This window comes from Physeter macrocephalus, chromosome 15 (genome assembly GCF_002837175.3).
Source record: "Physeter macrocephalus isolate SW-GA chromosome 15, ASM283717v5, whole genome shotgun sequence".
In the NCBI taxonomy this organism is placed as follows: Eukaryota; Metazoa; Chordata; class Mammalia; order Artiodactyla; family Physeteridae; genus Physeter; species Physeter macrocephalus.
In genome coordinates, this window is record NC_041228.1 from 2,496,413 (window position 1) to 2,522,625 (window position 26,213).

Sequence of the window (26,213 nt, forward strand, 5' to 3'; positions counted from 1 at the left end):
CGGCATGTGGGATCTTCCCGGACCGGGACATGAACCCGTGTCCCCTGCATTGGCAGGCGGACTCTCAGCCACTGCGCCACCAGGGAAGCCCTAGCCTCATTTTTATTTTCTCACTTGCCATGTGTCCCATTTTAAAGGGTTCTAATGTATGGGCAGGTGTTACAGACTCATTATTACTCAAAAGTAGTTGGAAAAACTAAACTGCCTACTTGCTAAACGTTAGTTGGCCTTAGGTTTTTTTTCCTTAAATGGAGTTGTCCTCACCTGGGAAGTAAAAGTAACACCTAGTAATAGGCTTTATTTTCACACAAAAATTCAACCCCCTTGGTCCATCTCTGATTTTCCCATTTGTGACAGAAAGTGAGTATGATAAATTTTCTACTTTCCATTGGACTCTAAGAAAAATATTGAGTTGGCCAAAAAAGTTCGTTTGGGTTTTCTGTAATATCTTATGGAAAACCCGGAACGAACTTTTTGGCCAACCGATAGCCGCAGAGCGGTGTTGAGTAGTGGTGGCTGATGGTCTCACCGTGGGGAAGAGGCCGTCCCTGGCCCTGGTGTTCCCTGCCCCTCAATCCAAAGACTTCCGTGGCCAGCTGCCTCCTTGAGATCTCCACTAGGAGGTCTCGTGCACCCTGCTCGACCCCTCACCAGGAGCAGAAGTCCCAGGAGGCACCCCCGGGCCCCCGGCCTTCCTCTTCCTGGTGCCTCGGCCTTCCCTTGTCACCTTTCGTTCAGTGCTGCTGGCTCTGCGTCCAGAGCATCGCTGAGTCTCTGCTGCTGCCCGCCCTCCCTCTCACCGCCCTCCTCGGGGCTCCCGCAGAGCCTCCCTCCCACCTGCCTTCAGCCGGTGTCCTCCCCCGCTCCCGCTCCCGCTCCCGACAGCGTGTCTGCTCTTGGCAACATCAGGTCACGCCTCCCCGTGCTCAAGAGACACTAGCAGGCCTGTAGACCAGACTCTCGCCAGACAGGAGGGGCGTCCCGGGTGTTTCCGGGGGAAGGGGAACTGCCCATGTAGAGTTCTCGGGACTTAACACATTCTCACTGTCTGCTCAGCACCGCTGTTGGCAGCAGGGATTAGCATCCCTGTTTTACACGTGGGCCACTGAGGCTGACAGGCATGAAGGCATAGCCAAATCCTTCTACGGCAAAGCCAGGATTCCAGTGCAGAGCTCCCTCTATGAAAATAAGTTCTTTTTTTCATGGAATAGCCGCCTGCCAAGGAAGACAGGGAAGAAAATGCTCAGGAATAATGCCTCTAAGATTCTGGGGTGTTGGTTTATCTTTTATGTGCTTATTTTGCTACTTCCCACAGTGATTAGCACCCAAATCCTTAAAATGCAAAGTTCCTGTCTTTTTAGGAGGCAACAAAAAGTGGAAGAACTTGGGTGGACACTTTTTCCTGTTCATATCTGAAAAGATAAGGAAGGGAAGTTATAAGCACAAGTGGTTAGAAAAATAAATGGAAAGCCAGGAGTTATATGAATTTGCTGATAAGTAAAACCAGAAAACAGTGTGTCATAGGAGCTGAGGAAGGGTTTTGTATGGGTGTGGTGAACATTGTCATCATCACCATATAGAGTAAAAAGAATATGAGAACTGAGACCAGGATTTAGCAAGGAGTTCGTCGGTTTAGGTACCACCTAGTAGAGTATGGAGCAGGGGATTAAAATGTTTGGATCTAGAGTCAACCATATAAACTCTGACATGTTTTCTATGGTTTCATTGGTAATACCTGCTAACTTACAGTTACGTGTGAAGAAGTCATCCCTGCTTTATTTTTTTAATATACTTTATATTCATTTTATTTTTTTATGTAATCCTGAAAAGGTGCCTTTATTTTGCTTTTCTCCTTGATCCTTTTATATTTTTCACGTGTCTCCTGATAATCTTTCATGTCTAGAGGCTTTATTTCATCTTACTAGCGCACGATTGCCCTCTAGTGGCCAAAAGCCTGGCTCACTTAGTACCCAAAGTAAGTAGAAAATGAGAGTGAGCCATTCTTTCCATCGGTTTTCTTGGCCGGAATGCTTTGAGGCTCTTGTTACTAATGATTGATTTTGTAGCATGATCTGAAGAAAATGACTGGGATTTTCAGCATTTCCACACATTCAGCTTTTTGACCTTAGGCCACTCACTTAATTTCTCTTTTTTTGTTTTGTTTCCTGTGTGAAACTGAGATTATAAACATTGATTAATGTTAACCAAAAAGTTTATTTTTAAAAACAGTCAACTTTTAGGATTAATGTAAGGTATTTAAATTTCGCTGCTATATCCCAGATCTTTCCCTGCTAAGGCCAGTCTACTTTCTATACGAATACAGCATTACCCAGTTGGAATCGAGGTTTTTATAAGGCTAACCTTCAAACAGTGTTCAAAGAAGAACAGTTTGTTTACATGTTGTAATTTACAAAGAGGCAATATTTTAGAGGGTTTGCAATAGTAAGGCTTAAAAAAAAAGACTTTCTACCTAAACCAACTTGTATTGGTGTTTCCTGCCCAGATCTAGGAAATTACTTGTCCCACCTGTTGCATGACTGTGCGGGTACATTGGAGCTTTATTATACTTACTTCCTTCCAGAATAACGTGTGGAAGGGTAAATAATTTAAACTGCTTTTATGTTCTTGCGACAATGTCATGTTATTCATTGATTTGGTGGTGTTATTTGTTAATACACTTCTTTTTATATTTCAGAAAAGATGTTGGTTTGAAGCGATTTTTTCCTAGGAGTTTACTGGATTCAGTCAAGGTAATTAGAGTCTGCTTTATCGTAATAGGTGACCGTGTTAGGCAGACACCTCCCCCGTGGTATGTGGTTTTCTCCTTTACGTGTAAAAGTCATAATGTAAAAAGCTGACAGTTATTCTAGTCATACTGATGGCAAGCAGATTTTTAAAGGTGTAGCATTGTGCCAGAAAACCATGGTTTCTCTTCTTCATTGTGAGTGCACCCGGCTAAGTACAGCACCGAGAAAGCTGCATTCACAGCGGTCCGCGTCACCTAAGTCTTTACGGTCTCGGGTATTTTGACGCACGAAAGTAAAGAAGCAGTACATAAAAGAGCCACAGTGGCAGCTGTAACGTGTGTGCGCGCGCGCGTGCGCACGCCTAGAAGTGTGTCCTGAAGGTCTGTCTTCTCTTGTTTCGACCAAGGGCACTCCTCCCCATTAGTAACTCTTGCAGGACACCAGTTCCTGTCTCTGCCTGTAGCTCCCACTGCAGGGGAGGGGACACCGGGGACCTGAGGTGTGGTTCCCCAGCCCATCCAGAACATGGTCCAGTGTGGTGTGAGGACACAGCTTCGGATCAAGGTAGAGTCCAGCTCAGATGAGCTCTGCCATTTCCTAGCCTCATGGTTTTGGACCTGGTTTCTTATGTCCACAACGAAGAAAATAATATTTTGTAGGGTTGGTGTGGCTATTTAGCAGATCAGTGTGTGTATATGTGTAAATTACTACCACAAGTACCTGTCACAGTGCAGTTTATAAACTGGGGCTGTTACTGCTCTGACCTTTTATCACATGTTCCACACTAGAGCAGCCACGTGCAAGACCATCCCCCTCACCGAGGCCCCAGAGGGATAAGACAGAACACAGTGGTTCAGAAAACTGGCTCGGAAGCCAGACTGCCTTGCTGACAGTTCTGACCCGATCACCTTGAATCACTTGGGACTCAGTTTGACCTGGAGAGTGAGACCCTGGCTTGGGCGCAGAAGCCCACCCTGTGCATCGGCCTGCCCTGTGCTGGGTGGACCCAGGGGGAGACGCCCACAAGAGTAAGACACCGTTCTTTAGCGCATTTACCCCATCATTGGACAGAGAAGTGCACCACCCAGTGTAAAAGTAAAAAGCAGGAAAGGATACGAAAATGGCTATCTCACATTAGTAGCACCATCAGTGCTCAAACATTAGTCCCGGGGTGGCCTGAGAATTACTGTGAAGTCTCCTTAGAGCTGTGTGTAGATAAGCAGTTATCACAGGAGGTATGACTGCTGGCATTTGGGAGTCCAAGAAGTTATTCTATATTTAAAAAGGATCCTCATACTCCAAACAGGCCACCCCAGGTCCAGGTCACAGGTGCCATGGTGTAAGTGTAGCCGAGGTGAGAAGGCCCCGGGGAGGTCCCCCATCGCCGGCTCTTCTAAAGCTCAGCCTCGGCGTCCTCTCCCGTACAGACTGCTCACCTCCCTAAGGGAGGCTGCAGAAACATCCTCTACCTTAGGGTCCTGCTCAGGATCTTAATTTTTAATTTTACTTTCTCAGGTTTTAATTACTAGATATTTACTTGTGTGCATTTTGTCTGCCTGCTTCCACTATATTTTGAGATCCATGAGGACAAAGATAACATCTGCTGTGTTCTCTGTTCTAAACCCTGTGTTTGGCATAATCCCGGGCACACAGTAACATTCGGTAAATCTTATTTAAGTGAGAAAATGAATAAGTTTAAGGGCCACTTGAAAGGTGACTGGACTTAGAGGAGGCACTTTTCAGGTAGAGGGTACTGTGTGGAAGGAGGCGTGAGGATAGCGCAGGTGATACTCCTGCACGAGACGGAAGAATCGGAAGGCTGGAGAAGCTCGTTTCCCTGGGCAGCCTGCTCTGCCCCTGCTCTCACTCCAGAAGCGTCTCCCCGTTCCTGCACAGGACTTGTCCCCTCCAGGTGTCTTTCGGGCTGTCCCTCAGGCCCCAGCCTGCCTGGCCTTCCTCATCCTGACCCTGCTGCCGACGCTGATGCGCTTCTGCTGCTGTTGGAGCGCCACCTGGCAGTCGGGTCAGCCCTGTGGCTAGAGCTCGGACACTGTGGTCACCTGTGTGGGCGTCAGTGCTCAGAAGAGAGCACGTAGGGGCCCTGGGTGTTCGTGGCAGGCTTCGTGGCAGGGGAGGGACACGGTCACCTTTTGGACTTCAGAACATAAACCCGACAGCAGCATGGAGGACAGATCGAAAGCAAAAACACTCCAGTCAAGAAGGGTTGGAGGTGATTAAGGTAATCAAGGTGTGCAGTGTCAGCCCTGGATGCAGTGGTAGCCGAGCCTTGTGTGTGCGCGCAGGGAGTGGAGCGGAAGGAATTGACCCTCAGGAGCTTGAGAAAACTGCACGAGCCAAACAGATAGCACTTGTGTTTTCTGAAAGGTTCAGTTGCTGCTGATTTTGATGCAAGCAGGGAGAACAGAATTGACTTGTAGCTTCTGTTTCTTAGGTACAGATTCGTTTAGTGTTTCATTTCTCACATGCTTTCTAATATAAAGGAAATCAGTATACTTTTGTAAAACAAGTAATGTATATTTGGCTTCTTAAATAGCTTAATCAGCAGTTAATACCCTTATGCCAGAATTTTTTCACCTTCTATGTAAATTCTTTCAACTGATTGCCATCAGACTCTTGTGGGTATGACTGACATAAACGTATACCCATAGGTATGTAACAGCTACAGTACAAATTAGGTTGTGTTCAGATAGTCTCCTCTTCAAAACTATTGCCAGTGAAACTTCAACTAACAAGAGATTCACATCAGCTCCTTGTTTCTCCCAGACTAGCCCTATAGAGTGGCTAGACCAATTAGTATTTGCTTTTCCAAAAGGCATGTTGTTTTATATGCCTTTTCCCCTTCATATCTAGATTTCTAGAAGATCACTTGTAGTTAATGCTCACATTGAAGTGTTGAGAGGTTACCTTATATTTGATGGAACCTAAACTATGATCGATTGATGGCAAAACAGGATTGGGGTATATGTGCCCGATTACTAAGAATAATTTGCAAGATATTTAAATTTTCTGACTCTTTGATCTTAGTAGTGCCAGAGGCACATTTTATTTATTTATTTATTTTTTAATATTTTTTATTTTTTATTTTTTTAACATCTTTATTGGAGTATAACTGTTTTACAATAGTGTGTTGGTTTCTCCTTTACAACAAAGTGAATCAGTTATACATATACATATGTTCCCATATCTCTTCCCTCTTGCGTCTCCCTCCCTCCCACCCCTCTCATAGTCACAAAGCACAGAGGTGATCTCCCTGTGCTATGCGGCAGCTTCCCACTAGCTATCTAATTTACATTTGGTAGCAGAGGCACATTTTAAAAAACACTGTACCAGTAAAACTAACAAGTCAATCCCAACCTGAGGATAGTCTACAAAATTGACAGCTGGGCGATGGGGAGACGTGAGTAAATGCAGTGTGGGGTCCTGGAGCAGTGAGAGGGCATCAGTGGGCAAACTAGGGGGTCTGAGTAAAGTCTGCAGCTAGCGTGTACTCTTGTACCAACGTTGGTTTCTGAATTTTCATGGATGTGCCAGTGTCGTGTGAGATGTTAACTTCCAGGGCAGGGGATGGGGGAAGCTGAGCACTGGGCGAAGGGCAGGAGTTCCGTGCTGTCTTTGCAGCTCTTCTGTAAATCTCAAATTATGTTGCAAATAAAATAGCCAAATTTCAACTTATTGGAGTATAATTCACAGTAGAAATCTAATTTCAGAACTAGAAATGTTGCAGGATCAATAGTTATCAGTTTTTTGAAGTATCTGTACTTCAAAGTAATAGAATGGTTTCCTCGGGTCCTGTCAGGAGCACTTAGTTTAGTCATCGTTCCCATCCCTGTGGTTAGCACGGAAGTGCCTGGCTCAGCAGTCATTCAGCATCAACTCCTGGCATCTGCTGTGTGCCAGGGAGAATGAAGCCTGGTGTCAGCACAGAAGCGTCTGTCTGGTCTGGGCTCCTGTAAGTAAGGTGGAAAAAAAGCACGCTTCAGACGTGTACACACACACACACACACACACACACACACAATGGAATGTTACTTAGCCATAAAAAGAAGGAAATCTTGCCATTGGCAGCAATGTGGTTGGGCCTTGAGGACATTGTGCTCAGTGAAATAAGTCAGACAGAGAGAGACAAATACTGTGTGACCTCACTTACATGAAAAGAAAAAAAGCCAGTTCATAGATACAGAGAACAGGTTATGGTTGCTGGAGGTTGGAGTGAGTGAAATGGGTACAGGGCTCAAAAGGTACAGACTCCAGTTATAAGTGAGTCCCGGGGATGTGATGTACAGCATGGTGACTGTAGTTATTGACACTGTTTTGCACATTTGAAAGTTGCTAAGAGGGTACGTCTTCAAAGTTCTCATCACAAGAAAAAGAAATGGGTCACTACGTGAGGTGATGGGTGTTAACTAGACTTACTGTGGTGATCATCTCACAGTATATACAAATACTGAATCATTATATTGTACACCTGAAACTAATACAACGTTATACGTCAGTTACAGCTCAGTTAAAAAACACACACTTTGCATGCACTGTTTGTTAACGTATCTATGTTTAGCATTTGGTAGGTGGGGAGATAATTCCTCAATTAATGTTTCTTAGCCTGTTACTCTTTCCTTGCATATTTTCGTTAGCACTACATTATAACTTTTTCATCCAGGAAGCCCTCAGAGTCCATCGTTGCTAGCAGCATCTGATAAATATTAGGTTGATTAATATGAAATTATTTTTGTTGTTCAGAAGGCTGCATGGCAGCAATTTCCGCTGATTCATCCTAATAATACTGCCTCATTTTGAGTAGTTTTCTCTCTGTATATGAATTGGTTTAAAATTGACTAGCACTCATTGATAGATGCCTTGTTTCCTAAGTCTGGGCAAACACAAAGCAGATGTCGAAACCCTATAAACAGGGAAGTGTATTGATTAATATCCAGAGATTCTAGGAAGTCAGATTTTGTGGAATTGTTTCCTTTCTGAGGAAGGAGGAAAGAACTGATGCTTTCTGAGGCACCCTTCTTAGAAACGAATCTGGGGCTCCTTGCAGGTAGCGAGGGTTTTCTAGTTCCTGCCCGACACTGGCTGCTGCAGGCCGGAGATCGCAGTCCTCTTGGGTGGCCGCATTGAAGTAGAGACCCCGAGAAAGCTCGGGCACTCGCTCCCGGCCAGCTGCGCCCGCTCTTGCTTGCCGGGGAGCCAGGCTGTGGCTCTGTGTCCCCAGGAAGCTAGCCCTGAATGGGCGCGCTCCCTCCTTCAGCTCTGCGGCTGCTGCTCACGAGTGTGACTCCCTGTCTTAGCCGGGTGACGTGTAGGGCTCGGGAGGGGCCGGGCAGAGCAGCACGCGGAAAACTGACAGACTCAGCTGGATGACACAGAGACATGAAACCGTAGCTCAGGCTGTCTGTCTGCTAACACTGCACAGCTACTATTTGCAAGCCTATTTGCCCAGGTACTCAGAAGTTTTCTGGCAGGTTGAATGGTCAGGCGCACAGTCTAGTTGACCCCATGCGCACCCATTCCACGGGTGCTGGGGGTCAGGGGACAACAGTGAGGGAAGGAGACGTGGAATGGGGAGCGACTGTGCCGTGGGGTCGGTAGGAGGCTGAGCATCAGCAGGGACCACAAGGTGCCGCATCTCATTTTCACACGTGTGCATATTTACCTGTTGCGTGTGAGTTATTTCCACACACCTGACTACGTATAATGCTCACATCACAGATATTTCCATTTCCTTGTTTTTCACAAGTCTCTCTCCTACCAGCATTCTGTATCCACGGGACACCATCACAGAAATCAAAGCAAGAGCGGGGCTGCTGCGTGGGAAGCTTAGAGAAAAGAACGTGGCTTTTGGAAAAGCACTTTGAGGACGTGGCAGTGCGGTGGGTTTTGAGAGGTGGGCGAAAGAGGTCAAGGTTGCCGCCTAGGTGTCTGTCTTCTAAGCAGCTGGGAGATTTGCTGAGATGAGGAGGACCAGGCCTGGAAGAAAGTCACAAGTTCTCTTGGTGGCACGCCAGGTTTCAGGTGTCTGGGAATTTCAGGTGGAAAGCTCAGGTGGGCACATGCACATGTGTGGGTCTAATGCTCAAGAGGAGACGCAGAGAGTGTTTGCAAAGCCTGGAGTCAGAACAGCTGTTACATGCCATCTCAGCTGTGGTGAGAGTGGCCTTTTTCAGTCTCTGGGCTCGTGGCCAGAGCTTGGACGGCTCTTCCCCAAACCACGCGTCCCAGACTTCTTTTGCAGAGTGTCCAAGGCCAACCGCTCATGTTGTAGGTGACGTGTGATACTCAAGCCTTGCTGCCCTTGAAACCATTTTGCTTCTCTTCAGTTTAGTTCCTGTGATCTAAAACCATAACTGATTCTCTTCCAGTCGCCTGTAGTTCCACACTTGGCTCACCTGTCAGATCCCCAGCCCTGGTTAAAACCAGTGTTGGCCTACCAGCAGGCTTTGGCCCGCACTTCTTTCCTGCGGCCACTGTGTTTGTGGGAGTCATCAGGCCCCACGCCACGCCCGTAATCACGTCGGCTGGAGACTGTCACGTTCTGACCCGGCCCTGCTGTCTCCTGAGCTCGGGTCTGTAGCCAGCTTTATGCTCAATGGCTCAGATCGGGAGCCTTGCGGATCTCGGGCACGTTCAGAATTAACGTGACTTTATCTTCCCGGAGCCGCCCCTTCTGTTTGCCCCCTTGTTCCACCCAAAACTCGAGTTGTGTCGACTTCCCGCTTTCCCTGCCGTCTCGAGCATCATCCAGGCCGCCATGCGTGCCCGGCGCCGGTCTTTCTGCTTCCGTTCTCCCCCACACCTTCTCTGCAGGAGCAGAGCCAGCTTCTGAAATAAAAGTCGCCAGCCCTAGGTTATCTAGGGCCTGCTCTCTGCCCCCCGCCGCCTCGCGCCCTGGTCTTCATCTCCAGTGACTGCGGCCCCTCTGGCACTGGATCCCACGCTGACCACTGCTCCTAGCTGACCAGCTCACTCTGCGGTGTCCCAGATCCGGTCATTCTTTGACCGCTCTGGCACCTTCAGGCCGCTCCAGGCAGGCTGTCACTGCCCTGACCCACCAGAGTTTGCCGCCCCCTCCTGATTCACCTGCCCCCACTTCCCTGACTGCTGAGATTAGCAGGCCGCCATGGGATGAGGTCCTGTCCCTGCCCCTCCAGGTCCCCACCCTGGTCCTGTCTCCAGTCTCCTGGCTTTGCTTCCTGTCTGTGTGCATCTCACACCGAGGCTCAGGCGGCCCCTGGTATTCTCTAAGCCCCTCTTCCACCTTGCTTCTCCCGGTCTTGGCCATTTCAGTTCAGGGGTAACTCTTACCTCTCAGTACATCCTGTTGATTCTGTTTTCAAAACAAATCTGAAATCTGACTACTTCTCACTCCTTTCTGCTTCTACACTTGTGCAGCAGTGCCTGGGTCCCATCACCTCTCGCCTGGGTTATTTTGGTGGCATCTCACTGGATCTCTCCTGCTCCCTTCATACTGTTCCCAGCATAGCGGCCAGAGTATTCCTGTCAAAATCTATGTCGGATGACAATATTCCTATTCCAGGCCGCCCCAGGGCTTTGCATCTCACCAGGGTGGACCCAGTTGCTTCCTGTGGCCTGCATCCGCTTGCCGCCTTCCCCAGACCTCATCCATCACACATCCTTTGCCCGCTGGCCCCCTCAGGCCACACTCCTCTCTCTGACACACCATGGACTGTGGCCTCGCCACCCTCCACCATCCAGATGCTCATGGTTTATAAATACAAAACTCACATAAGTGAAAAGGCACCCAGAGATCACCTGTGATCCCACTACACAAAGAGAGGCATGGCTGGTTTGTCTGCATTGTGCGTTGGTGCGTGTGCCTGCCTGTGTGAGGCCCATATCCTGTGCTCTCCTTTTAAAGGCATCTACACTACAACAGATTGCCTTGTCTTATTTTTTCATGTAGCACTGTGATACGGATTTTCATGTCAGTAAATGGGATGTGCACAGCAGTCTTAGGACATCTGGGTAGCAGACACACTGCAGTGTGCATGGCCGGTTGTGGGGTACTGTACACACTCCGTGCTGAACCTCCTTGTTGCTGGATCTTTGCATAGTTCTTTCATCATTCCTAAAGAATAATTTCTCAAAGGTTGTGGTTTTAAAGTTTTTGATTTCTTATTGCCAAATTGCCTTCAGAAAGGGTGTTTCGACTTCCCCTCCCAGGTTGGGATGTGTGAGTGCCTTTATGTCCCCTCCTTTGCCGACTCCAGGTCACATGCGAATATAGCCCTTATATTTTTAATGCCTAACTGTTTACCACATGTTCTAATAAGCCAATTATTGTTTTACCAATTTCTGTTTAAGAAATAAAGCTCGGTACTGCTGAACTGTATACTTTAAAATGGTTGCGATGGTATATTTTATGTGTATTTTACTATAATTTTTTTTTATAAAAGAAACAAAGCTCTGATAAATACAACATTTGGTGAACGTAGGTGGTATTAAATGGTGGCTGGACAAGAAATGTTCCTTGATGTTGGCTGGTTATTGCTGTGGTCTTTACTCATTGTTGGCTCTAAAAAGATGTTTGTAATTTTATCATGCAGGCCAAAACACTAAGAAAATTGATCCAACAAACATTTAGACAGTTTGCCAACCTTAATAGAGAAGAAAGTATTTTGAAATTCTTTGAGATCCTCTCCCCAGTGTACAGATTTGATAAAGAATGCTTCAAGTGTGCCCTTGGTGTAAGTATGGGGACTTGGAAATAGGGTGGGACTAGGTGTGATTTCTTTTGCTTTTTCTTATCCATGTATATCTAAATTTCTGATTGAAATCTAATTTGTCACATTTTTAACATGAGAATATTTTATCATTTTACAGTGGGAAAAATACAAAAAGAAAATGTGTCAATGTGAGACTAAAACCATCCTTTTTTAATAGCATGCCTAAGATTTTTTTTTTTTATTCCAGCCCAGAGATTCATTGATTAACTGTTCTCTAAGGGCTAGTTTACCTATTCAGATAATCTTCCCAAAGAAACCATTGGCTTGAGACCCACTGGAATGAGCGCAGTCTGTCTGTCTCTGCTTAGACTCAGCAGATGCTGCACCGTGAAGTTGTAAATATTTTGTATTATTTGGTTACAAAGATCAGTAGCACGCTAGTCCAGCCCCCCTTTGGTCCTTTAATGTGTCCATGGTTCTTTATCTAAAATATCTTTTTCCTTCTGGTACCTTTGCCGTCACCTGTTTCACCTTCAAGTCAAGCTGGATTATTTCGGTGGAGCTGGCGATTGGCCCCGAAGAAGGAATCAGTTACCTCACAGACAAGGGCTGCAACGTAAGTGTGCTTTGGACAAGTCTTGGGAGCGGCCTGTGTGGAACACACCTTTCGGACCTGATTGTGGACAGAGGGGAATCAAAATAAGGAAATGAGGATTCTCTTGGAAAAGACATCATTCTGCCATTAAAGCTTTCCGTTTCAAAGCGTTTATTGCTCAAGGGAATGAAAGGAAGAGACGGCCTAGGTCAAAAGTTTTTGAAGTTCTTTAGTCGGGAAGGAAAGGAATCACACTAATTGCACATATGTTGGTGAGATCTGAATGGGGTTGTTACAGTTTATCTGGAGAAGTTTTATTTATTTATTTTTTTGTTAGTTTGTTTGTTTGTTTGTTTTTTGCGGTACACGGGCCTCTCACCGTTGTGGCCTCTCCCGCTGCGGAGCACAGGCTCCGGACGCGCAGGCCCAGCGGCCATGGCTCACGGGCCCAGCCGCTCCGCGGCATGTGGGATCCTCCCGGACCGGGGCACAAACCCGCGTCCCCTGCATCGGCAAGCAGACTCTCAACCGCTGCGCCACCAGGGAAGCCCCCAGAAGTTTTATTTATTTTTATTTTTTATTTTTATTTTTTTGGCTGCGTTGGGTCTTCGTTGCTGTTTGCGCAGGCTTTCTCTAGTTGAAGTGAGTTGGGGGCTACTCTTCATTGCAGTGCGTGGGCTTCGTTCTCACTGCGGTGGCTTCTCTCGTGGAGCGCGGGCTCTAGGTGCGCGGTCTTCAGTAGTTGCAGCACGTGGGCTCAGTAGTTGTGGCTTGTGGGCTCTAGAGCGCAGGCTCGGTAGTTGTGGCGCACGGGCTCAGTTGCCCCATGGCATGTGGGATCTTCCCGGACCAGGGCTCGAACCCATGTCCCCTGCGCTGGCAGGCGGATTCTTAACCACTGCGCCACCAGGGAAGTCCCGTGGAGAAATTTTAAATACTGATTTCTTCATTCAGTTCTACATCTAATTTCAGTATATTTGTACTTGTATCATGTCCTTTGAAACAGCCTCTTCTGGCTCTTTCCAGGATCAAAAAAACCACTAAGAAAAGGGCAGCCAACCCAATAGAGGATGTCCAAATAGTTAAGACATAAGTGAAACGACATTCAGCCTCATAGTCATCAGATAAATGCACAGTGTGATACTACTACACATCTACCAGAATGGCTGAGGTGAAAAAGATGAGTAATTCCAGGTGTTGGCAGGCATGTGGAACAGCTGGACGTTTCATACACTCTGTGAGGGTACAAAGTGGCACGACCTCTTCAGAAAGCTCTGTGACGTTACCTGTCTTCTCTTTGATTTGTAGTCTCTTGTATTCTCTTGCAAGGTTTTCCTTGTCCTTTCGCACTTAACCCATGTGGTGTTTTGTGTATGGTACAAGGTGGGCCTGTGGTGTGTCCGGAGGATGGGCTCTGGAGTGTGCAGCCGGGGTTCCCAGTGGGTCACTCTCATGCTGGCCTTGTGACTTTGAGTCCATTTCTTCACAGCTGGCTTGTGTTTCCTCGGCAGCAAAAGGGCAATAATAATTACAACTACCTAAGAGGTGTGGTAGGAGAATTAAGTGGGTACTGAGTGTGCAGTGTTGAGATGAAGGCCTTGCACAGAGGAAGCACTTAGAGGATGCTGGCTGCTGTCATTGTCCCCTTGTTGCTCTTCTTGTCGGTATCGCAGTGAGCAGCCAGCCGTGTCAGCACAGTAATCGTATCTTTTACCTCTGAACTGAATTTCTGCCATCTTTGTGATCTAATTCTGGATCCTCTGTTCTGGTCCAAGGACACAGTTCTCTCTTTTGTACCGATTCCATCCAGATGGGATTGCTCTAGGTTGGTGCTGCATCCCTGTGTCATCTTTTTTTTGTACACTTCCTGCATATATCGTTTTTTTCTTGTACACTTGCCTGGCTGTTACTGGCTATTTAGTCTTTCAAAACCAAATTTATAGAATTAGCAGAAAATTCTGTTGGGATTCCAACTTTTTGTTAATTTGTGAAAGTAGATATTAGTTAGTTATCTGCCATGTCTTTCTATTTGTTCAGGACTTTTTTTTTTTTTAATTTACTTATTTATTTATTTTTGGATTTTTGGCTGCATTGGGTCTTCTTTGCTGCGCGCAGGCTTTCTCTAGTTGCGGTGCGTGGGGGCTACTCTTCGTTGCAGTGTGCGGGCTTCTCATTGTGGTGGCTTGTCTTGTTGTGGAGCATGGGCTGTAGAGCTCAGACTCAGTAGTTGTGGCGCATGGGCTTAGTTGCTCCACAGCATGTGGGATCTTCCCGGACCAGGGCTTGAACCCATGTCCCCTGCATTGGCAGGTGGACTCTTAACCACTGTGCCACCAGGGAAGCCCGTTCAGGACTTCTTTTGTATCCTTCAGTAAGATGTCATAGTCTTTTTCGTATAGATTTTTTGAATTAAGCTAATTCATAAGTATTATAGAGTTTTAGGCCTTATTGGGAAAATTTTTTTGGGCCATTTCCAATTTAAAATTCATACTGTGAGCATAGCAGAATATACTTGATTGTTGTTTGTCATATATTCAGCAACCTTGTTCATTTAATAAGTCATTTTTTATTAGAATCTTAGATTTTGTAGGTATATAATCATGTAATCAGCAAAAAAAAGAATAGTTTTAACTTTTTTCTCTAATCTATGCAGTTCTTTCCTGTTCTCATAATCACAGGCACCTTGAGGATCATGTTTAATAACGGGTGGTAGAGGATATCCCTATCTTGTTTTAGGTTTTATCAGTTAAAAGTGTGTCATCAGGATAATTTTTGATGTTGGGTTTTAGTAATGTATCTTTTAAAAAAAAATAAATTTATTTATTTGGTTGTGTGGGGTCTTAGTTGCAGCACATGGGCTCCTTAGTTGTAGCACATAGGCTCCTTAGTTGCAGCATGTGAACTCTTAATTGCAACATGCGTGTGGGATCTAGTTCCCTGACCAGGGATTGAACCCGGGCCCGCTGCATTGGGGGTGCAGAGTGTTATCCACTGCGCCACCAGGAAAGTCCCTTTAGTAAAGTATCTTTCATGTTTTTAAATTATGCCTTTCTTTGCTTAGAATTTTTATTAGGAGTGGCTACTAAATTTAACTGAGGGCTTTTTCAGCCTTAATGATATGATCCTGGTTTTTTCTCTTTTAATTTGTTATTATTTTATATTCTCTTGATTAGATGTGCTGATATTGAGCCATTTAATAACTCCTACTTGGTTATGCTATATTATTCTTTTGAAATAGTGATTTATTACATTTGCTAATATATAGAATTTTTGCAACTATTTATAAGTGAAATCAATCTAGTCTTTTCTTTTTATATTAGCTCTATGAGGACATGGTATTAGAAGTTACACTAGGGCTTCCCTGGTGGCGCGGTGGTTGCGCGTCCGCCTGCCGATGCAGGGGAACCGGGTTCGCGCCCCGGTCTGGGAGGATCCCACGTGCCGCGGAGCGGCTGGGCCCGTGAGCCGTGGCCGCTGGGCCTGCGCGTCCGGAGCCTGTGCTCCGCAACGGGAGAGGCCGCGGCAGAGGGAGGCCCGCATACCAAAAAAAAAAAAAAAAAAAAAAAAAAAAGAAGTTACACTAATTTTATCAGGCGAATTAGGGGGCTTTTCATCATTTTGTGGCCTGCAATATTTTAAGTCAAGGTAGAGTTGTGTGTTCTGTGAAGGCGGATAGAATCAATCTATGTAACCACATGGTGCCTTTTTCAAGGGTGGGTGTTTAACCATTTTTTCAACCTCTCCAGTAGTAGTAGATCTATTCAGGTTTTCCATTTCTCGTGTCAGTTTTGGTAATTCATACTGTTAGCGTCTCATCTGCTTCTCTACATTTTTAAATTGTTGCCATGGAGTTGCATCTCGTGAGACTCTTATGATCTTTCCAGCAACTTTATTTCTGTATCCTTTCTCAGTCCTAAGCTTGTCTATTTGGATTTGTCTCTTCTTTTCAGATTTGCAAAGGATTTATTTCAGCTGCTTTTGAAGGACAGGCTTAGCGGTTAGGGTTATAGCATTAATCTATTTGTCTTCATTAATTTCAGTATTTATCTTCACAGATTTCCTTTTCCTAATACCTTTTGGTTATTTTTATTGTTTTCTTCTGCTGTTCCCTTTAAGTACTTCTTTAAAATTTATTCTTTTTATGTGGCCGACCTTGAGGGATAATGTCAGAATGAGGCAGAAAAACACTGGGTTAAAAGAAGGAATAAAAAATAAGTTAAATACAATAATTTCCATAACTCAACTTTCTTTCTGTGCTTTGGAAATTTTTTTAAATTGTAAGATGCCAGTAATGGGAATATTTTAGTATCACCATTTACTGAAACTAATTGAGGTATTTCTCATTTCATGTGTCACCACTGACTTAATGATATTTGGTTCCCAGTGTGTTAGAAGGAGGCTCAGGCCTCCTCTAGGACAGTGTATGTACCTTGGGCCAGCAGCTCAAACGTCAGACTAGCATCGCCCTCGGTGATGTCCTTTTCCAAAATGGTGAGCAACTCATAGTAACATTCCAAAGACAGGAAAGTGTAATATTCCCTGAATTACACCTAAGTTGCATTCCTGAAAAATTCCCTGCAGAGCATACTTTGTTGTTTTAAAATAGATGTGGGTTCTAGAATCAGATTTTTCACCAGCATGAATAAACACCAGGACATTTGAAAGCCATTCAGGACACAAGACAGTTTTTCACCATGTGGGAATTTCCTGCACATTATATGGCCTCTCACAGCCCTGGTCCTCATTCATGTTCCTCATTCTTTCGTTAGCTGAAAACAACCCCCAGGGAATGGCCCTGCCCCAGTGAGACCAGAGCACGTCCCATCAAGATGAGGTCCTGGTGGGGAATTAGGTCAGAGAGGCAGGCAGAGGTCAGATCGGGTGGGCGTTTGATTCCTTTTGGCTAGCATTGTACCGTTTTTACAGGGGACTTAATAGGACCAGATTTACACTTTAAAGTACCTCCCTGGCTTCCGGGGGCTGTCTGTGTAGAGGACGAACACGGATGAAGGGACGCTGGCTGGGAAACAATTGCAGGACGGATTCTGAGCACCGTGCAAGACGGTGGCTTGTACTGGAGTGGTGGCCGTGGGGATGGGGGGAAAACGCACGGATTTGGATGCTGGGAGCTGGGCTGGATGTGGGGTAAGGGAAGGAGGGGAGTCAGTAATCATGCCTTCATCTTTCCACTCAGGAGCCAGGTTGAATGGTGGTGCTTTTGTTGAAGTGAGGAAGACTGGAGGGGGAAGGTGTTTTGAGGGGGGGGGGTCCCTGTGACTGTGCTGGGTGTGCGGTCAGTCTCTCTCCGACGTCCACACGGGGATGTCACGTAGGGAGTTGGATACTTGAGTCCGAGCTCAGGACTGGAGATGGTACTTGTGCCACAGGACCGGATGGTGTTCACTGGGCAGGCCGTGCACAGCTGGGGAGAAGAACGGGGCCCAGCACAGAGCCCTGTAGCACTTGAACGTTTGTGGGTTGAATAGGGGAGAAGCCAGGAAATGGAAAGAGAGCCAGGGAGGGAGGAGGAAAGCCCATGAGGGCAGAGGCCACAGAGGCCAAGAGAGGGCCGGGCGTGGGGGCCGTGCTGTGTGCTGCCCAGGGGATGGAGGACTGCCCGTGGGCGTCTGTGCGGAGGGCCTGACAGAGCACAGCTGTGCCTGAGAGCAGTGCTGCAGAGACGCTTCCCTGTGAAGGGGCGCGGGGTAGGAGTCCCCTTCTGAACCGTAATTCCGGCTCAGTCCCAGTGGCATAATCTGTGCTGAGCGGGGCACTTGGCAGGGAGGGGCTGATACCTGTGATGTTCTAAGAGAAAGAGGTCCTAACTAGGCCGATTGTTTTGGATAAACCTGTAGGAATCGTCTCACGCAAACCGGTCGTTGTCATGAAATGGCAGAGGATGAAAGACGGATGGGCATATTTTGTCTGCTTAAGAAAAAAGAGTTTACTCCTCTTGGGCAAATGAACAGTGTCTCTCTTGGCCTCTCTGGGTGGGAAGGGTCCTTTGGATACCCACCGTCTCCCTAGCACTGTTACACTCTGGAACTTCAGAACGTTTCAGAGACTTATTCTAGCTCAGGGTGCATTGGGAGTGGGAACAGGTCCCTCTCTGAGAGAAGTGGAGCAGATTGTTCCCTTAGGCCAAGAATTTCACACGGTTCCCCCCAGACCAGAGGGTGAGTCAGGTCAGGGACTCCCTTCTTCCTTTCTCTGTCATGTGTCACGTGGGACTGGTGACCACTTGTGCAGCTCCTGAGGATGGAGCGCCCCTCGGCCATCCGGAGCACAGAGAGCAGACACATCCCTGACCGTGAAGTGAGCTCGTGGCCCTAGCAGGTCCGTGACTGCTCCCCAGAGGGAGGAAGGCCCCCCAGGCGACATGGACAGTTGGTTTCCTCAGACATCCCATCTAGGGAGGTGTCCTCAGGAGGACGAGGTGGGCTTGGGACCATGAGGATTGCGCAGAAAGGTTCACATGAGTCTTGCATCTGTGGTCCAGAGTGTTTGCCTTTTCTTCCCAAAGCCCACACACCTGGCCGACTTCAATCAAGTGCAGACCATTCAGTATTCAAACAGCGAAGACAAGGACAGGAAAGGAACGCTGCAGCTGAAGATTGCAGGAGCGCCTGAGGTAAGGAGGGCTCACGTGCGTCATGATGGGAAGATGAAAATAAAGCGCTGTTGTAGAAATGATGATTGTTTCTGGATGCAGGTGAAGTAGTCACGGGTCATCAGAATCACAGCTTTCTCTAATGTAATAAGCGTTACATTACAAATAATAATGTTTAAATGCCCTCAAGAATAGAAAGCAGGTTTAAAAATTAATGGAGCCTTATTGTGGAGATGCTGGAAGATTATCATGAATTACCAAGAAAATCAGCCTCTTAGAATTATATAAATTCTGTAAACTATGTTACAGTTTTATTTCCCAGACTGTGCAGTATGTGACATTCTCTGGGGGGTAATAATTAGGAAAATAACCGCAGCAGCAGCTGGTACTTTCTGCCACATATGTCCCCATTGTCCAACACTTAACACAGAAGCCAAGGGCAACACACGGCATCCTCAGAACCCAGCGGAAGAGGCACTTTGAGATACTTTGGATACCCCCAGTCTGTAGATGAGGGAACCAAGCACAGGATGGGGGCCGCGGTCCTAGTAGGTGGTAGACATGGAGTTCATCCCAGACAGTCTGGACCCAGAGCCTCTTCTTAATCAGCACGTGGTATGGAAAGTAAAGGCAGGCCTGGCACGAGAAATGAACATTTGGCAAATACTGCATAAGGTGACCTTTCTGAAAGACGGACAGAGAATACTCACATACTGAAGAGTCTGCACAACCTGGTGGCACACGCAGGTTTACTTGTGGGTGAAGCCCGTGCCGGGAGCTCACCTGGTCCCACTCGCACACCTGGGCTCTGCTCTGCCGCAGCCCCTGCTGGGATGGTTTGTTTTCAGTGCTCCTCATGCCTTCTTGCTCCTACTGCCTTGGGGTCATAGCATTTCTAGGCTCCAGGCAGTTGAGTCTCAGAATTAAACAGATGGTGCCATGAAATATTGAAACCGTTTTGCAAATTGAAATTTCCTGAAAATATCTCAGTAATTTCTTGTTTGCACCATGATTTTCAGGCTGTCCTCCTTTCTGTTTGCTACCCCCAAATAATACTTAGGATAATGCAGGTGAGATAAGTTGTCCCTTCGGAAGGAGGTTATGAAGACTACATGAGTTAGGACATACTTGTGTTTGAAAGTAAAATACAGCTTTGATTATCTCCTGGATAACATTTAATGATAGGTTTTTCGGAAATTTATCATAATTGCATGTTTAATTTGAAAAGTGTGGTTTCTAAGCTCTTAGGCAGACCGTGCTATGCATGCTCAAAATAATGAAATTCCACTAATTTTCTTTAATGTCAGAAAAATTACGATGGGTGGTTGATAAAAATTTACTCCATGTTTGTCTCGTTTCTAAAATAAGCTCTACTTTAGCTTACTAATTTTCTAAATTCTTTTCTTAATTAGAGCGTGCCTAGGGGACCAGACATTCTGAAGGGAAGTGGTTTTTTTCAGCTCTTTTTGTTCTAGAAAGGGAGTCTCGGTTTAAGTGATTTTTCTTTTTTTGCCTGGGTTTGCCTTCTGTCACATATTCTAGGAATAACATCCTTAAATATCAAACTTCCTTTTTCACTCAAACCTTATGACAGATCTTGTTTCGCTCCCACCCTTCTCTGTGTTCAAGTGTATCTAGAGATCTGATGTCATAGTGCAGCTGTCCCTTTGATTACTGGAAAGAACAATAACAGCTCTCTCTGGGTCTTCTCCCCTGTCCAGCCTCTGACGGTGACAGCACCGTCCCTGACCATTGCCGAGAACATGGCCGACCTGATAGATGGGTACTGCCGGCTGGTGCACGGGGCCACGCAGTCTTTCATCATCAGGCCCCAGAAAGGTGAGCTCTCCTTCTGTTCCAGCGCTCCCTCTGAATCGTTAGCCAAGCTCACCCCACAGCCTGTAGTCCTTTTAGATCGCTCTGTGAAAGTGAAGAGTGAATGAATAATTCAGCCCAGTGGATCTGTATTCTTGCTTTTCTAGGGAAGTGATCCAGCTCACAGCCTAAGAGCTGGGTTTGGACACAGCTTAAAGGAAACATTGTGTTTAGATCCTTTTGTTTTGAGCAACATACTTATTGTATTTTCTAGGTTACCATTAGCATTTTTAAATAAACTTTTGGGATTATGTTCTGGGTCTTTTTTTTTTTTAAGTCTCTTGTAACTCATGATAAATAAAGTCTCTTTCCTATTTTTTTTCTCATAGATCTCAAAAGCTTAGAGCAGTAGTTCTAAACATGGTGTGATGAACCTTAGAAACATGACTGTGTCTCTTTAGCCTTTCACAAGGCAGTAAGGTGGGGTGTTTCGGAGGATTTGGATTTCTGAAATAAAGCAGGAAAAAACTGGACTTTGGAATTGTATTGACCTATGGGTTCAAATCATGAGTGCCTGCCATCTGCAAAGTACTTAACTTTCTGTGCCTCAGTTCCGTCCCACAAGACACGAAGAGCGGTCCCTGTCTTGCGTAGTCGTGGGGGGACGACCTCGTGTGTAGGTGGCTTGGGGCTGTGCTGGCACGTACAGCACTAGAAACTTCAGTGTTGCTGTTGTTGCAACGCTGCTGCTAGTTTCAGTGTGATCTTGACACACTGGATGAGCCTTGGCGTGGAGATTCCTCGTCCGTAACGGAAGAATGGCACCTACTGTATAGCGTGGTAGGTGGGTTCACAGTAGTCCCCGTCAAGCAGGCAGGCAGCCCCGAGGCAGGTGGACACAGGATCCCTGCCAGCACTCCCCTCTGTGGGTAGGACGATCCCTGGGGGGAGTCGGGGACGACTGAGCGGTGAGCGAATGGGGAAGTGTATGTGGAGACACACCAGGGAAGCAGATGACAAAGCCCTGAGCTCCAGGTGTAGACACAGCAGAGGGCCCTGCTTGCCCAGCGGTTGAGTTCTCTGTGCTAACAGCAGGTGGAGGGCGTTGAGGGAGGGTGTGAAGCAGAGGCATCATTGGAGCCTTTGTTTAAAAGTTAGTGTCAGGGTGTTGTGCTCTGAAAACGGTATCTAAAGCCATGAACCAAAAGGCCAGTAAGTGCGTGGATTCCAGGATATGGCTAATCTAGCAAGAATGTTTTTCCCACTATGATCAGACCAATAAAGCCTCTTCATTTATTTTTTTCCTAAAATATAGTGTGTATTTATCATAGCTTTCTTTATGTGTGAAATACAGTAATGAAGTTGCTTTTAGAAATATCTAAAGGCTACTCTCAGTTAAAATTTTTGCATCCATGAGCTTTTGAGTTTTCATTTTGTGCTTTAAATGGGGGTATGTACCTTGCAAACATTATTTAAATGTTTTGGGAAAGTTGCTTCATATAAAGATAGTATTCTATGAAAAATGTTAAATGTGCCACATCGCCTATCTTCTTTTTAGTGAATAATTTTTAAATTTCATCCTGATTTACCAAAATGTTCTTCATCAGTTTGTTGGTACACAAAAAAATAACATTCAGACATTAGGCATTAAATGTTTGAAGCTTTAACATCTTCCTGTGTTGGTTTTTAATTGGCTATTTTTCCCCTCTAGGGAGAAACATTTTGATATCAAATCTCATGAAATGAGATACATTAAATTCTTCATTCATATGAAAACAGCATAAATGAAAATGCTTCTCATAAAAACCTAGTAGGGCATTGGTTGTTACCAATTTTATGTTGTCTTTATAGAATTAATTATTGAGTCTGATAATTACTTTATTCTAAATCACAGCATATGTACTTATTACATGACTATTTTATAATAGATACCTAAAGTGAGGTTATATTGCCTAATTGAAATAATATTGTAAGTCAAATGTTTTAATGGTTTATAGTCAGAAATACGTGGACAAAAGCACATGTGCGTTTTTTAATTTAGTTTTTTTTTAATTTCAAATAAATGTGAAACATGTTTCCACAACTCTAATGTACCATTTTCCTGGTATGTACTTTAAGTAACGATTATGTACGTACCCATATGTCCTCTCTAGACTATAAACTGCTTAATGGTAAGGAGCACGTACACGTTTGCAAGTGTTAACAGTTAACAGTGACGTGGAAGTTCTACACCTGAGGTCTGGTGTGGCCAGATGGCACTTTGTTAGCCCTGTGACCCACCATAATTGCTTTGAATTTAGAAAGTGCTTTTAAAGGTGGTATCATCGGGGCAGAAAGCTAAGTCACAAGTCCGATGCCCTGGACCACGTTCCACCAGTCGCTGTGTGACCTTGGCCCTTATCGTGGGGCGTTATCTGACCTTTCCTTTACTTGCAAGAAAGCTCAGTAGCAATTTTTCAATCTTAGTAAAATTCAATCTTAGTAAAATTCTCCTCAGAGGAAAGAATTGTGCGAATCAGGGTCATAATTTCATCGTTCTCAAGGAGGGTTTCTGTACGGAGGATGATGGTAAATACTGTATGTACATTGTGAGAGTGGGGCTGCTCCTAAGCCTGACACAAAACCCAGAAGGCATGGAGAGCAAATCCGTAGAGTTCATCAGTGCATAAGTATGAAAGCGCTTCTACTAGTAAAAGATTTTAAATGCTTTTTAAAGCTGGGACACAGAAGGGGAAACATCTGTAATACATACAATAATGAATTAAAATCTCTTATTTTTCAAGTGTTCTTCTAGCTCATTGAATAAGAGGGTAGAAATGGGCACCTATACAAGAACGGACATACACTGTCTGGTAAGCGTATGGACACAGACAGTGACAGATAGCATTCTGTGTCTGTTAACCTGTTGTTAGATGGGTGGAAAGACCGTGATACCCATTCTTGGTGGGGCTGTTGCGAAGTGCCCTCCACACTCCACTGCGTCGGCGTGAGTCGGGACAGTGTTTTCGGTTGCTCCGGGCACTGCCGGCCCCTCCTGGGAACAGCCCCACAGAACCACTGATGCGGCGCGCCTGCTGCACTGTCTTTGGTGGCACAAAATGTGGAACGACCCCGGTGTCTCCGGGGGTGGAGCTAGTAGCTAATAAATAAGGGAGTGTGAGATGCCATGCAGCTGTTTGAAAAGACAAGCCGGCCCTACTTCCGTGCTGAAACCTACATGCACGTGTGTGTGTGTAGCCCAACCTGTGTGCGTTTATAAGCGTACGACGAGTCTGGGAGTCTGGGAAGTTAAGTGTGGACAATGAGCACCCCTAGGGAGGTGGGGTTGTAGGTGAAGGTCGGGGCGGGGGGGCTTCAACTCGTCTCCTGTTTTTGTCTACATTAGAGACCTTTATGATTTAGATTTGTCACGGTGAATCTGTATTGATTATTTAATTAAAAAACAGTAGATAAAAACTTTTATTCAAAAACTAAAAGCCTCAGTTCTAAAAATGAAAACAAAAATGTGGGGTAACACAGAGATGCATCCTTAATCCTAAGGAATTTATTCTGAGAAATAAGAGACCACATGAATGCCATGAGAAAGCATACGTTACTCATTCAACTTAGAAATTTAAAGCAGCGTCAGAAGTGAACCCCTAGAATTGGGCGTTTGAGCTGGTGAGCACTTAGGGACTCGTACCTGCTGCCGCTGCTAGTGTCGGTTGCCATTTTTCTCAGTATTCCGCTACATTCTTGTTTCCTGAAAATTGACTCTCTCACGCTCCTTCAGTTGTTGATCACCTCATTTTCAGCCTTCTTCCTACTCCTGCCCAGCTTCTTGTAAAGTCTGGATTAACCAAATATTTCATAATCTGGTGCCTTTTTCTCTCCAAGGAAGTAGAACTTTCAACAGAGAGAGTAAAACAGCTAGAAATCACACTGACATGTCATTTGAAAGCCCATATGATTAATTGACAGCGTTGAGTGTGGGGAAGGTGGTGGTGGTCGCATCCATGGGGTAATAAACGAATGGTAGGATTTTCCGGTTATTCTAAGTTTGGCCTGCATGGTATAACGTGGTTATTTTGCTTGAAATTTGGATGTCAGAGTCATAGTGAGGAAATTTGGATGAAGTTTCTGCAGTGTATTGGGTATTACGCAGTGGCTGTGAGTGCCGGGTCCTCTGCTGGTGGGGGTGGCCTGGGGGCGGCCCAAGTCAGACCTTCTAAGTCGTCTGAAAGGTGGGAAGCGCTCTGCTAATGCAGCAGAAGCACGGGAAGGCCATCCAGAGCCACTTGGGGAGCTCCAGGAAGGGCTTCTCGGAGGAGGTCGGGCTTGAATTGAGCTTGAGAGATCGAGGGATGATGCTTCCACCAGAAGGAAGACACTCTGACTCTTTCAAGGGATGGAATGTGTGAAGGCATCATGCTGTGTTCAGGGCCATACGGCCTGCACGCACACAGGACCGGGGGGTAGGAGGAGGGACGGGAGACCTGGACAAGGGTAACCCGTGGCCTGGGGAGCGAGGGGACTGGTGGGATGGGTTTACCACCAGATTCATCCAGATAAAAGAGATGAAACCAGGGGGCTCCATGCTTCCTGGTTCACTAATGAAGGGGAGGGAGCACATCTCCCCAGCCACCGAGCAGAGTCCTGAGCTTCCCTGTGATGCGCTGGCCAGAGCCCAGCCGTGATGGGGGAGTCTGCCACCGTCGTGGGGGCCTCAGCACCTCCCGAAGTCGAGTCCACAGGACACTTCAGGCCATGCCTCTGAGGCTGCTGGGCCCCTTGGCTGCCCCTGTTCCTCCAGGAACACAACCTGTGGGTTTGTTTCCTTTGGATTTCTGTGTGTTCCCTGCACAGGTTTTGGTGTTGCCGCAGGACGTTCAGTCTTTGGTAAAGAATGTTGGCTTTGATCATGAGAAGTTCTTCATCTTCTAGAGTCTTCTGGGAAGAATATCTTTCATCAGTTTATCCCTTAGCATTTGGTTTTGATTGGCATTACCTCTTATATAGTCTGCACCTGCAGGCAGTGTATATTTGTCATCAATACTGAAAATAAAGCCATGGAAACCTAAGATATATAGGCAGTATACCAACTTCGTTTTAAAGGGTTATTGCTAAAATCCTGATATAAGACTCATCTTCTTTCTCTGATTTCTATACATAATCTTTTCAAAAGGAATAGAAGGGATCTCATCTCTCTCTTTCTGTTTTTTCCCCAGAAGGTGAACGGGCTTTGCCATCGATACCAAAGTAAGTACTGCTTTGTGTGTCTTGTTATTCCTGTGCATTAGAGACTGGGAGGAAATCACTGTGCTTTATTATCCATTTGCCTGAGTAATCAAATTTCTACGTATATGATTAGGAAACTGGAAAACAGATGTTTCCAGAAAGAAATCAAATCAATTGTAAATCATGTATTTAGGTTTAGTCAAAAGTGTAAAATGAATTTTCCCTTTAAGTTCAGTAGGGAGCTCAAGAATAGTGGTGATCATATGAGGGAGGTCTGTTGTCAAACAGTCACTTTATAGTCAGTGACAATATTTTTAAGAACCTGAAAATAGATACCATTCTGGCTATTTTACAAGTGAGAAAATTAAAGATATGTGATTTATGTTAATTTTAAAATTTGTTTATGTCATGAATTTCATAGTAGATGTTTCAATCTGTACAAGTAAAAGAATGCCAAAACTTCTCTGTTCTCAGCCATTGTGCTAGGAATTGGGGACCAAATGAAAGTTACAATCTAGACA

General features: G+C 45.6%; 1 protein-coding gene across 15 annotated transcripts in view; it reads left to right on the forward strand.

The window, feature by feature from the left end:
- The window catches only part of PTK2 (protein tyrosine kinase 2), a 262,791-nt gene that overhangs the window by 141,080 nt on the left and 95,498 nt on the right, over positions 1-26,213 (forward strand). For all 15 annotated transcript variants that reach the window (XM_028500330.2, XM_055091097.1, XM_055091098.1 and 12 more), the window contains 6 exons: positions 2,696-2,750; positions 11,336-11,476; positions 11,994-12,071; positions 18,574-18,681; positions 20,382-20,499; positions 25,683-25,713. In XM_028500330.2, the coding sequence (XP_028356131.1) occupies positions 2,696-2,750; positions 11,336-11,476; positions 11,994-12,071; positions 18,574-18,681; positions 20,382-20,499; positions 25,683-25,713 (531 nt within the window). The remainder of the gene's footprint in view (positions 1-2,695; positions 2,751-11,335; positions 11,477-11,993; positions 12,072-18,573; positions 18,682-20,381; positions 20,500-25,682; positions 25,714-26,213) is intronic.